At 43.6% G+C, this 12,986-nt stretch overlaps 1 protein-coding gene across 7 annotated transcripts in view; it reads left to right on the plus strand.

The window, feature by feature from the left end:
* The window catches only part of si:ch73-103b11.2 (early endosome antigen 1), a 145,206-nt gene that overhangs the window by 63,145 nt on the left and 69,075 nt on the right, over positions 1-12,986 (plus strand). For 4 of the 7 annotated variants that reach the window (XR_005130081.1, XM_037536962.1, XM_037536960.1 and 1 more), the window contains exons 4-8: positions 229-380; positions 2,579-2,663; positions 5,331-5,384; positions 9,601-9,727; positions 11,722-12,310. Coding sequence is in view for 6 of the 7 variants with exons in the window: in XM_037536962.1 (XP_037392859.1) it covers positions 229-380; positions 2,579-2,663; positions 5,331-5,384; positions 9,601-9,727; positions 11,722-12,310 (1,007 nt within the window). In the remaining variant the exon portion in view is untranslated. The remainder of the gene's footprint in view (positions 1-228; positions 381-2,578; positions 2,664-5,330; positions 5,385-9,600; positions 9,728-11,721; positions 12,311-12,986) is intronic. The other 3 variants (XM_037536963.1, XM_037536965.1, XM_037536964.1) reach the window with 2 other exon arrangements.

Raw genomic sequence — 12,986 nt, forward strand, 5'->3', positions numbered from 1 at the left:
GCGCTTTTGACGAGTTCGGAAAAGAAAACTGTTATTTACGCAAAACCTGCCCTTCATACCAAAGAAGATACTTAAACATCCCCAAGGCAGTAGCTAACAGCTGTTTTACTCACCACCCCTTTGCATATGAATGTTTTCAAGAATATGTTTCATTTAAATGTAAGCATGAAAATAAATCATTACTTATGTTTGTATATCGATGTAAATCTCTGTTTTTCTGTGTTGCAGGCCAGCACTCTCCCCCAGGGCACTATAAACCTGAACGTGTGTGTGGACGTGGTGGACGGCGAAAGCGCCACAGGACAAAAGCACTCGCTGTGCATCAGCACGCCGGAGAAAGAGCACTACATCCGCGCCGAGAGCAGAGAGGTTATCATTGGGTAAGACACACACACACACACACACACGGTCAGATATGTACTTTCTGAGGACAGCACTTTCCTGTGGAAATATTATGCAGATATAATTTAAATCAGACAAATATCTGCTAAAAACAGGGCTGTTACCGCGGTAACTCTGACAACTATCACTGGCCACAGGCTTCAAAGACTTTTTTTTTTTGTCCCCATGAAGTGATGAATACAAACACACACACACACACACACACACACACACACACACACACTCTCTCTGTTGCGTCGGTATGCGAGTGCACATAGACGGTGTGTGAGTGTGTTTGCATTCATCTCTACTTGGCGATACTTTATAATTTACACACCTGCCTTGTGGGGACCAAAGACATTATGGGGACACCGCTTTCTTGTAATCTTACAGAGATTATGCAGATGTAATTTACATCTGGGAACACAAATATCTGCTAAAAAGCAGGGCTGTTAATGTCACTCTGTTAACCGTCACCGGGCATAGGCATGTTTCATAGACTGTATTTTTGTCCCCATAACGTCTTTGGTCCCCACAAGGCAGGTGTGTAAACTACAATGTGTTCCCAAGAAGAGATGAATGCAAGCACACTCACACACCCTTGCAGTCTATGTTCACTTGCATAAAGACTCAACAGAGAGTAAGCAGGTTATCAGTGAGACGCACACACACCTTAGAGACATTATTAAGTTTAAGTCTCTCTGGAGTTATTTTACAAATGCTCTCTGTCACACAGACTCACCATACCTTTACATTAGCTTCTGCCAAAAAAGTGTCGGAAAGAAATGTTATACATGTTTTGCAGTTTTTTTTATATATAAATCACAGATGTCCAGAACTGTGCAAACATCAGAGATTACCTTTTAATATATTTAATGGCCATTTAATACAAGTTATTAATTTTTCAGCAAAAGAAGAGAAAACACAGTGTGTTGAAGGTGAATCACTCTTTCCCTTCATTCCAGCTTCCATTCTTTTCAGGAGCCTCACTTTCAGCTCTTCAAAGAACCTGCAGACTCGCCTCCAAAGCTCAGTCTGAGAAGCTGGTTGATTTTCTGAAGTGATCAAACCCATTCAGTGGTGCTGAGGTCTGGACTCTGGGGTGGTCAGTCCATCACTCAGCTTCTTTACTTGATGTGTCCATCTCCTTTTCTCAGTGAGGTTCTTCTTGATCAGCTACACGTGCTTTCAGACCCACAGCGCTGAGTGGTCTTCTCACAGTGGAAGGATGGACAGAAACACCTGTGGATGTTTTCAGATCTGAAGCAGCTTGATCTTCTCCTCTCTCTCAGAGATCAAAGCTTTCAGTGCTGTTTATCTGATGGGGCAGTTTTTTAGCTCTTCCAGGTGGTTGTTAGGAGCCACATGTTCTTTGTAGACTTTACTCAGTTTTTGAACTGATTAAAAAAGTTCCATTCAAGATAAAAAGTTCAGCGAGTGCAAACCGGGGACCTCAGTCCCCCATGTCCACGTAACGGGCCATATTTCACTCCGTCCAATATCAGTTGTGCCAGATGCCAAAAAAGAGTTTAGCAGGCCAGTAACACATCAACAACTGCTGATTGACATGTTTAACCCCCAATTGCTCCCTGGGCGCCATGGATACGGCTGTCCACTGCTCTGGGCAAGTGTGCTCACTGCCCCCTAGTGTGTGTTCACTAGTGTGTATGTATGTGGGTGTTACGGATGGGTTAAATGCAGAGGTCTAATCTCACAGTGTGCAAACACAGAGACAAACGGTTGTAAATTCTATTAATAATATATACTTTTATATATAAAAAAGAAAAATGAAATAATAAATTATATAAACCCTAACAATATGCCAATCCTAATTTTATCCACCTGCCAAAGCTCTTTTCCCTGGCAGATCCAATCAAAATCCTCCCAGTTTGGTGGGAACGTACCTGATCTGTCAACACTGTCCCTGTCCCAGTGTTACTTGTTGCTACATCTCCGCTACAAGTTGTCTACACCCATAAGAACCGACTGTTCGCCTGCCGATCTGCCGCCTGCTAATGTGAATAAATGCAGGATCCACACCAGGGGGAGGAATGTTTCTGTGGGTTTTCCACCATAAACCACCATCTGTCTGGGTTACTTAGTGTTATATTGGTTCAGTCACTGTAATATTTCAGATTTTCTGATGTGTGTGTGTGTGTGTGTGTGTGTGTGTGTGTGTGTGTGTGTGTGAGTGCAGGTGGCAGGAGGCTCTGATTGTGTTTCCTCGCACCAACAAGCAGAACCAAAAGAAGAAGCGGAAGGTGGAGCCACCCACTCCACAGGTACACACACTGGAACACCCATGCAGAGACGCCTCTAGGTGGTCTTTCTGCTCTGTTATTGAGGTACAGACACGTTTCCGCCGTGTCCGTGAATTTCCCAAACCACAGCTCACAGCAGAACCCTGAACACTCCCACCCTGCACTCCTGCAGCCGTGAGCTTCATAAACTCACACAGCTTGTATGGCTAGCGTAACATTCGGCTGTTAGCATGATGTTGATCACATAACATTCATAAATACACAAGGCTTAGAGCATAACATTCATTATTAATAAAGTTTATAGCATAACATTCATTATTAATAAAGTTTATAGCATAACATTCATAATCACCAAAGTTTATTGTATGAAAAATTATCAACGTAAATTTTATAGCATAATGTTTATAATTACCAAAGTTTACTGCATAAATATAATTATCAACATAAAGTTTGTAGCATAATGTTTATAATTACCAAGGTTTGTTGCATATATATTAATCTTCAACATAAATATCAACATTCATAATTTAAAAGTTTGTTGCATAAAACAATCTTTACTAACAAAGTTTATAGCATAATGTTTATAATTACCAAAGTTTACTGCATAAAAAATAATCAACATAAATTTTATAGCATAACATTTATAATTAAAATCACATTTATTGCATCAAATATCCATTATTAACAGAAAGTTGATGGCGTGACTTTTATAAATAGCCAAGTTGTAGTTTGTAGTTGGCATCAGACGGATTGTGTTCAATTCATAGTTAGCGTAATGCTAATCGAAAAACAAAGCATATAGCTGATCGCATGCTACGTGTAGTTAAGATAATTTAAAAATAAAAATAATAGTTGACAATTGTTTTACGTTAAAAGTTAAACATTGTATAACTTTATGTAAATATCAGTGTTGATAGTTACCACAACATTGATCGTTACAGTAACTATAGAAACGTAAAAACAATGTAACGTCACTGCATTCAGGTTTATTAAAATCGCTGTGCTGTGCTTGTGGTTGATCAGAGAGTGAGACGCGTCTTCTGCGTCCTTCCGAGGTTTGATGATGCTTATTAATGTGTTTTCCTCATCAGTTATTCTATAAAGCACTGTGAGAACTTTAAAAATGTCCAGTGTGTTTTTAGTGAGCACTTCGTTCTCCAGGCTGGTGAGGTCACTGTGTGAGCAGCGCGGCAGGCCGGGGTCGTCGTGAGTAACGGTGTTGATGAGACGTTGAAGCTGCAGCTTTAATGACGAGTTTCTCTGAGCAGCTCTGCACTTAATGACGCCTACAGTCAGTGAGAGCGTCAGAGGGGGGGAGGGGGGGGGGGTAATAAGCGAAAGAGGACAAGCTCCAGTGAAAGCGAGGATGAGGTGTCTTTATCTCCTTTTGACCACCCACTCTGTTCACTCAGAGGTTCACTCCTCCTCAGAGGTGGTCGGCCCAGCAGCAGAGCTCTGATCTGTGTTTATGTGCGTATGTGTGACTTTACAGGAAGAGAAATCATGCAGTGTAAGTCGGTGTAACCAGACGTTTTTACAACTGTCGTTTCTTTTGCTCCATTTTTCGTGATATGTACACAAAATGAAAAGGGCAAGAGGCATCTTCAAATTATATCAAAACTGAAAAATTTTGATACTTTTTGTGTTTCGCTGCTGTCAGAACAAAACCTTGTATCTTCATTTTTGTCGTTTTTTTAGTTTTTGAGCTATTTTGAGAACGCCTGTTGCCCTTTAACACTGCGTGTAAATTTCATGACGAATGGACCAAAAGAAACGGCACTAAATGACTTGGAAAATCATCTGGAAAATCATTGTGTTTTTTCCTTCTCCTGTAAATTTACCATTTTGGAGATACGATGTTTTGTTCCGACAATAGTAATGTGTATGTGTGTGTGTGTGTGTGTGTGTGTGTGTGTGTGTGTAAGTGTAAGTACACTCACTGGCCACTTTATTAGGTACCCCTTGCTAGTAAAAGGTTGGACCCCCTTTTGCCTTCAGAACTGTCTTAATTCTTCTTGTCAGACTTTCAACAAGGTGCTGGAAACGTTCCTCAGAGATTCTGGTTGGTTATTTGAGTTCCTGCTGCCTTTCTATCATCTGGAACCAGTCTGCCCATTCTCCTCTGACCTCTCACATCAACAAGGCGTTTTCGTCCACACAACTGACCGCTCACTGGACATTTCCTCTTTTTCGGACCGTTCTCTGTAAACCCTAGAGATGGTTGTGTGTGAAAATCCCAGCAGATCAGCAGCTTCTGAAATACTCAGACCAGCCCGTCTGGCACCAACAACCACGCCACGTTCAAAGTCCCTTAAATCCCCTTTCTTCCCCGTTCTGATGCTCGGTCTGCACTTCAGCAAGTCGTCTTGACCACCTCTACATGCCTAAATGCACTGAGCTGCGGCCGCGTGATTGGCTGATCAGCTATTTGTGTTAACAAGGAACTGTACCTAATAAAGTGGCCAGTGACTGTGTGTGTGTATTAATATTTATCGTCATGTTCATGAAACCAGTTTGAGACGACTTCTGCTTTGTGGTCAAGATACAGGGTGGTCTCTGACTTGTGCACCGTAATGTATTAATTAATACATTCAATCATTCATATTAAGGCTTTTGGGGTGTGTGTGTGTGTGTGTGTGTGTGTGTGTGTGTGTGTGTGGACTAATACCCTGGCCCATGTTTTGTCAGGTTCCTGATGTGGTGAGGACTCAGTTCTCCTCGGAGAACACAAATGGCTATCCTGTAAGTCCAGCGCTCAAGCTGACCAATCAGAGCGCAGCTGGGTGATGCATTACGAATCGTACGGGTGCCAATCAATCAAGAAAATCAGCTTTTCAATCAGTAGTCCAGGTGGAAGGGGGGCGATCTAACCTAGAGATTTGGGGTGTGAATGTCTGAGTGAATGCCAGAGGTGTAGCCAGAGTTTTATTTAAGGGGGGCCTGGTTAAGAAAACAGGGAGTCCATCTCGCAGACATTGCTATAGTGAGGATGACCACCTCCAATAACCTACTCCATTCTGGCTAGACCTTCAGAAAATGACCCCCATTGCGGTAATCCGTTACTATAACCACTGACAACATAACATTGTGAAGCTCACGTCTTGTTCACCACCTTCTGTTCCACCTTAAATGGGGCCAGAGTGTCACTGTTCCACCTTAAGTGGGGCCTGAGTGTCACTGCTGCACCTTTTTTGGTAGAATGGAAAATTCAGATAAGAAGTCAAGTCCAGCCTTTTATAGCGCAGTGGGTAAAGGCTAAGTAAGGCACCTGAATGTAGCTGCCGCAGCATTTAAGGTGGACCTGATAGTTATATAAGAATGTGTATATTTACAAACATTCATCAAGCAGCACCACAGTGGGTAAAGGCTGCTTAACCCAAAACTGACCGTTTACAGCACCGGATGTCAGTGTTTTGGGCAAATTATTGGAAATTGTAATGTTAATGTTGCTTTTTCAAAGTTCTGAACTTTTTGTTTGCCGTGGTCAACAGCACCAACCAACACCACCAACACCACCACCACCAACAACACCACCACCAACAACACCACCACCACCGACACCACCAACAACAACACCAACAACACCATCAACAACACCACCAACAACACCACCAACACCACCACCACCACCAACAACAACACCACCACCACCAACAACAACAACACCACCACCAACACCAACACCACCACCAACACCACCAACACCAACACCACCACCACCAACAACACCACCAACAACACCACCAACACCACCACCAACAACACCACCACCACCACCACCACCAACACCACCACCACCAACACCACCACCACCAACACCACCACCACCAACAACACCATCAACACCACCACCACCAACAACACCATCAACAACACCACCACCAACAACACCACCAACACCACCAACACCACCACCAACAACACCACCAACACCACCAACACCACCACCACCAACAACAACACCATCAACAACACCACCCACACCACCACCACCAACACCACCACCAACACCACCAACAACACCGAGGCTAAACTCCGCCAAGTTCTCACCATCAGGAGAAGCGGAGCAGGTTAATGCTGTTTACGCATTTTTAAAAAAGCATCTTTAAACAAAAACGATGTCCAGTGGTGGCATACGGCCATGTGAATGTTGCCATGGTGACGGCGTCTGCCAAAAAATTGTGATGAAGATATTATCATCAATCGCTTTTACCTATTTAAGGCACCACAAGAGTGGAAGAACTCTGTTTTTGCCCATGATGAGTTGATTTTTTTATTATTATTTTTTTTAACCAGTCAGAAATTCTGGGGGGAGGTTCTTGTAGCTTGTGGTCTTGCTGAGGCTCTGGGCTCAGAGGTCTTCAGAGGCTCCTCCGCAGTAGCTCCCAGTGTGCCAGTCCAGTAGGGAGCGATAATATCCTGTAAATGACATTTGATGTCATACGTCTCGAGGAGATGATTGAGTGCACTGCTAACGTAAAGCAGAGATGTTCTAGCACTGCGATGGTCTGTTAACACAGCAGGATTACCGGACCTTCTGATTCCGTCTGAGTAAGATCAGATAATCCTTCATTAGTCCCACAGATTCACAGAGCTGCATCAGCAAATGGACAGCAAGCAACAATTACCAAGGTAATTAACCGTGTCCGTTACTTCAACACGGTTACTGTATAGTACTGTATTTATAATGCTGATACTAATATTATACTAAAGATAACAAATAAACTCCCTAAAGAAACTCTGTGCACAATAATTAACACTGTAAACATTATTAATAAAAAAGCAAAACCTCTTTACACTGGAAGGATATTTTTCCACGTGATGTATTGATGATATTATATATTGGAATGGTGATGAATTAACAACGTACACATAATTAATAGAAAAGCAAGAAAGTCTTTACGCTGTAGAGAAATTTTACATGTATTGCAAGTTACTGCCAGAAAATAAAAGCGTAATGAACCGAAAGAAAGACTTACATGGAGCAGCGGTCACTCTCTGGTGACTGAAGCTGGCTGATGCATCATTTAAGGTGGAATGGGAAAATTTGACCAAGAAGCTGGCTGATGCACCATTTAAGGTGGAATGGGAAAATTTGACCAAGAAGCTGGCTGGTGCACCATTTAAGGTGGAATGGGAAAATTTGACCAAGAAGCTGGCTGGTGCACCATTTAAGGTGGAACGGGAAATTCTAACAAGAAGCTGGCTGATGCACCATTTAAGGTGGAATGGGAAAATTCTACCAAGAAACCGGTGAATAAGAAGCTGACTTCAGCTTTGTGTAAGAAGGAACACTATAATTTACTGCTACAAACCATCAACCATCATTGTAAATAAACGACTACTACATAAAGTTAAGACCCCCTGAATAGACTATAAAATGAAATAATAATTTAATTATTAATATAATAATTAACATATAATATAAAACGAGGAAAAACGATCACATATCTGTATCCATATCTCCGCACTAACACCACACAGACATGAGTGCGGATCACTGCGTTCCCTCCGTTATATAATCCTGTCCCACTTTGTGAGTGTCATATTCTTGAAATAGTGGAATTTTGGACAGTATCTTCCTTAAACTGCCGCTCTGTAATGGTACTGAATGCAGTCCAGCAGTGATGTTGACTGGTCCAAAAGGGCCACACAGTTGACGTGTCTGGCTGGACCCGATGTAGCATCTAGAAAAGCTGTTGTCACGTAAAAAAAATGAGGATAGAGATAAAACTACATTTTAAAAATATCCTGACACCTGTGGATGCGGCCTGAGCTCCCCAGGGCCCCAGCAAACTGAGACCCCAGAGCAGTGGCTCCCTAGTGTAGGGCCCCCCGAGACCCCTGTAGGGCCCCTTAGGCCCCCCTGTAGCTACGCCTCTGGTGAGGGTGAGAGTCGTCTGGGTGTCTTCTGTGCTTTGCTGTTGATTTTATGATTTATAATCAAAACATCATTAATCAGCTGCCAGGGTGGAGACAGGAAGACTGCTTTTATCTCTGTGTGTGTGTGTGTGTGTGGGTGTGGGTGTGTGGGTGTGTGTGTGTGAGGTGGAGATGATCGTAAATCAGCCTGTGTGTATGAGCTCATACTACAATAGCAGGTTTGTTGTGAGTCTGAAGGTTTGGACAGTTCTGTGGTAATGAGGTATTTCTGCTGAGACTGTGTGTGTTTTACCTGTTTTCACACACACACACACACACACACACACACACACACACACACACACACACACACAGGTGTTTTTGACATCAAAGGTCTCTTTGTTCTCGTCTGCCTGAGTGATAGTTAAATATTCTGTTTTCCGTATTTACCCCCCCATCTCTCTCTCTCTCTCTCTCTCTCTCTCTCTCTCTCTCTCTCTCTCTCTCTGTCTCTCTCTCTCTCTCTCTGTGTCTCTCTCTCTCTCTCTCTCTCTCTCTCTCTCTGTATCTCTGTATCTCTCTGTCTCTGTCTCTCTCTCTCTCTCTCTCTGTCTCTCTTTCTCTGTATCTCTGTATCTCTTTCTCTCTCTGTGTCTCTCTCTCTCTCTCTCTCTAACTTTTTGTATCTCTCACTCTCTCTGTCTCTCTCTCTCTCTCTCTCTCTCTCTCTCTCTCTGTGTCTCTCTCTCTCTCTCTCTCTGTGTCTCTGTCTCTCTGTCTCTCTGTCTCTCTCTCTCTCTCTCTCTCTCTCTCTCTCTCTCCCACTCTCGCTCGCTGTCTCTCTCTCTCTCTCTCTCCCCCTCTCTCTCTCTCTGTGTCTCTCTCTCTCTCTCTCTCTCTCTCTCTCTCTCTCTCTGTCTCTCTGTCTCTCTGTCTCTCTCTCTCTCTCCCTCTCTCTCTCTCTCTCTCTCTCTCTCTGTCTCTCTCTCTCTCTCCCTCTCTCTCTCTCTCTCTCTCTCTCTGTGTCTCTCTCTCTCTCTCTCTCTCTCTCTCTCTCTCTGTGTCTCTCTCTCTCTCTGTATCTCTCTGTATGAAGGAGCCGGGTCCTGCTAAAGTAGCTGTGACCAGCAGCAGTAGTTTGGGTTATTTGTCAGAGGAGCGCTGGACCAGACCGTCCATCACCACCAGCCGCAGTGTTAGCTGCCTCAGCCAGCACTCAGAGGGTACACACACACACACACACACACACACACACACACAGCTTAAGCTTCACAATGATCCGGATTTATTTTGATTATGCAATTCATTCATGAAGTCTCCGATTTCACCACAGTTCAGTTTGATTTGATATTTATGACCTCACTAAGTTCTGTCTGCACTCAACTGCAGTCTGACACGGTGCCTTCTGACCCCGACTGACCCTGACTAAATTCTGCCTGAACCTGCCCCCCCAGCCAGACACTGAATAAAACTAAGTGTTACGTTTCTCTGTAGCGACATTGACAGCCGTCATAAGATCTTCAGTCAATTAAAACAACCCATTTATAAGCTCCTCGAAATTGAGTTTAAATGCAACTGAAGAAGAGAGAATGCAGACTAAAGTCCATTTCAGGTGAGAGACGGGTCAGCAGCATGTGGCTCAGGAGCAGCTTCTGTACTGCCCTGTCGTGGCTCCACAGCTGAATCAGATCAGTGGGTAATAATAAAATAATCCTCCTCTACAGTAAAATAAAGCTCTGCTGATCCTTCAACACAGTTTAACAGTAAATGGTCTTAAACGCTGGAGTTAATGTAGAACTGCTGATTCACCCTTTAACCCTGAAGATCAGCGCAGACGGCTGGTCACCATAGCAACACAGACAGCAGCCTCGCCCAGCTAGTAGCTATGACACGGCAAAGAGAGAGATTTAAGATGAACATCGATCATTTGGAGGCGAATTATTTGTATAATAAACTGTCAAACACTTTTCCCAGCAGTTATAGCAGATTTTCAGCAGTTACATTCTGGCAACATTTAAGGTGGAACAGGAAAATCAGAACAATTTGCTGGCGAATGAGAAGCGACTTCAGCCTCATAAAAAGCTGAATGTTGAGACACTTTACAAGCAACTCATCTACTTTTCTGTAAGTTTCCTGCTTGAGGTGCGAAAAATGCGGCTGTAGCTGAGCTACAGCTTAAAGCAGAGCAGTTAAGTCTGCGTTTTCGTTTATATTATATTTTTTAGTCTTTAACACACACTGAGACAGATTTACAGCCAATATAGTACAATGGACTTCAAATATTGTGGACAAAATAGCTGTTTTTAACATTTGAGTTGTGACTCAGGAAAACTCAGAGCCTGACAAGATATGTGACAAATGAATTGTCGTTTTCTGTCAGTTTTAGGCAGATATTTCAAGATATTACATAGCGTCCAGCCAAACGCATGCTAAGATACACATACACACATACACACACACACACACACACACACACACACACACACACTCCACTTTGGAAACGAGTCAGGCGTTACAGGTTACAGAGGTGCTGGAAAACAACATAGGGCTTATTACATAGCCTTGTTGCACACCACAAGCAAATTATTGACCGCACTTCCACTTTCTGGAGGTTTCACTACCAGTGGTCAACAAACTAGTTTAATCTAAATTAGTCTGAGTTTACTACAGAGTAACTTTGTTCATGTCAGCTCAAAGCTGTTGAACTCGAAGTTTGCTTGCAAACCCCCAAATGTATATTCTATTCATAAGAAATTTAAAGTGGAAAGGTTAAATGTACCCGGTTTCCCATATTACTGGAATTACAATATATTTTTCCATCAGCCAAGACATTTAACTTCTAGAGTTATTAAAGTATTTGCTAACTTTCCTCCGACAGAAATGAGACGGTGATCTAGAGAAGGTTACACGGTGTCACCTGCTTATCTATAAACATGGACGAAACAGAAGTTGCCGCTGCTGCTGTTGTAGCTATCTCATGCACCTTTGTCCATTTTTTGAGACCTACATTGTGAACTACATGAAAAAGCTTCCATTGGACCTTTAGGCTTGTAGCTGCAGTGGAAAAGTGAAGGCGTGAGTTTCCGGCACTAAGCATGTCTTCGCCGATCGACTACATGTGGTGTCTGTTGGGTTGGAAAAGTTTTGATGGCCTTTTCCTTTGGATGATGAACAATTTAAGTGACTCTGCATATTGAGTGTCTTTGCTTTCTGTCAGACTCCGGCTCTGTGATTGGAGGACGCAAGCCGAGGGTGGAGAGCGGCTACTTCTCACTGGAGAAGGCCAAGCCTGAAGAACAACAACCACAACAACTTCAAGAACAGCAGCAGCCTCCTCAGCACCTCCCTCTTTCCTCCTCATCATCCTCCTCTTCCTCTCGGCTGAGGTACAGCTCCTCAGACTCGATGCTCTGCTCCTCCTCCTCCCCCTCACTCAACACACACAGCACTAACACACACGCCACCCACACTGACGCGCACACGCTCTCGCCCCCTGACACACGCGACACACACTCGCGCACCCTGCGCTCCTCGCTGTCCTCCTCTCAGAGTTCTCTCGACTCTGAGCCCGGAGTGGAGGGGCGTGGCTCTGTGCAGGTGGGCGGAGCCACCACGAGCACGGCTGGGTCTATGGCGAGGATGGGCCGAGGTGGGCGGAGCTACGCGGTGCTGGCGGACGTGCCGCGGGCCCGACGGCTGAGTCACCGCGAAGCGTTCCGGACGGAGCGGAAGCGGCAGGAGCTCCGAGAGAGAACCCGGAGTCCGGGCAGAGAGGAAGTGGAGAGACTGTTCGGACACCAGCGCAGGTCAGACACACCGTTACTCACAGTTACTACAGACGTGCTCGCAGTAGGGCTCCTCGATTACGGCAGAAATCACAATCACGATTATATTAATCAATGTTGAGATCACAGTCAAATAATCAACTCTGGAAAAATCAGGCATTTACTTAAAAAACCTTTAAATATAATTTAATAGAAAAACTAATGAAAAGGTAAAATAGATAAAAGATGAACAAATAAAACAAATAATGTTGACTCTAAAGAGTTAATCCACATATAGGACAGTATGTAGATCAAGGTGAGGCAATCGGAGTTTGATTTCTCAGGAGCCGAATTTCAGAAACGGGAGAAATTGGCTCAAACCGGACATAGCTGGGTCTAGAAGAAGAACCCGAGATCTCATTTAGAAGATTTCTTTTTCTGAGTATTTATAACTTTACTCAAAACACCACCACCTTCTGACTGGCTGCTCCGTTACGTTTAATAGTTTATTCAAATGTTAGCGTTTTATTGTCAAAAGCTGTTCAAGTAAGCTCTGACCCTGCGTTCACACCGGCAGCGGCTTTACGGCTCATCCTCTGTGGGTGTTTCTGAGCTCAAACTGACCACTGGTTGGTTTTGTGGACGCTAAGCACAAATTAGATGCGTCCCCACTAAAAATAAATATCCTTGAAATATAAAAATAGCTTGTGTGAAGACG

Source organism: Pygocentrus nattereri, chromosome 3, assembly GCF_015220715.1.
Source record: "Pygocentrus nattereri isolate fPygNat1 chromosome 3, fPygNat1.pri, whole genome shotgun sequence".
NCBI classification, from domain to species: Eukaryota; Metazoa; Chordata; class Actinopteri; order Characiformes; family Serrasalmidae; genus Pygocentrus; species Pygocentrus nattereri.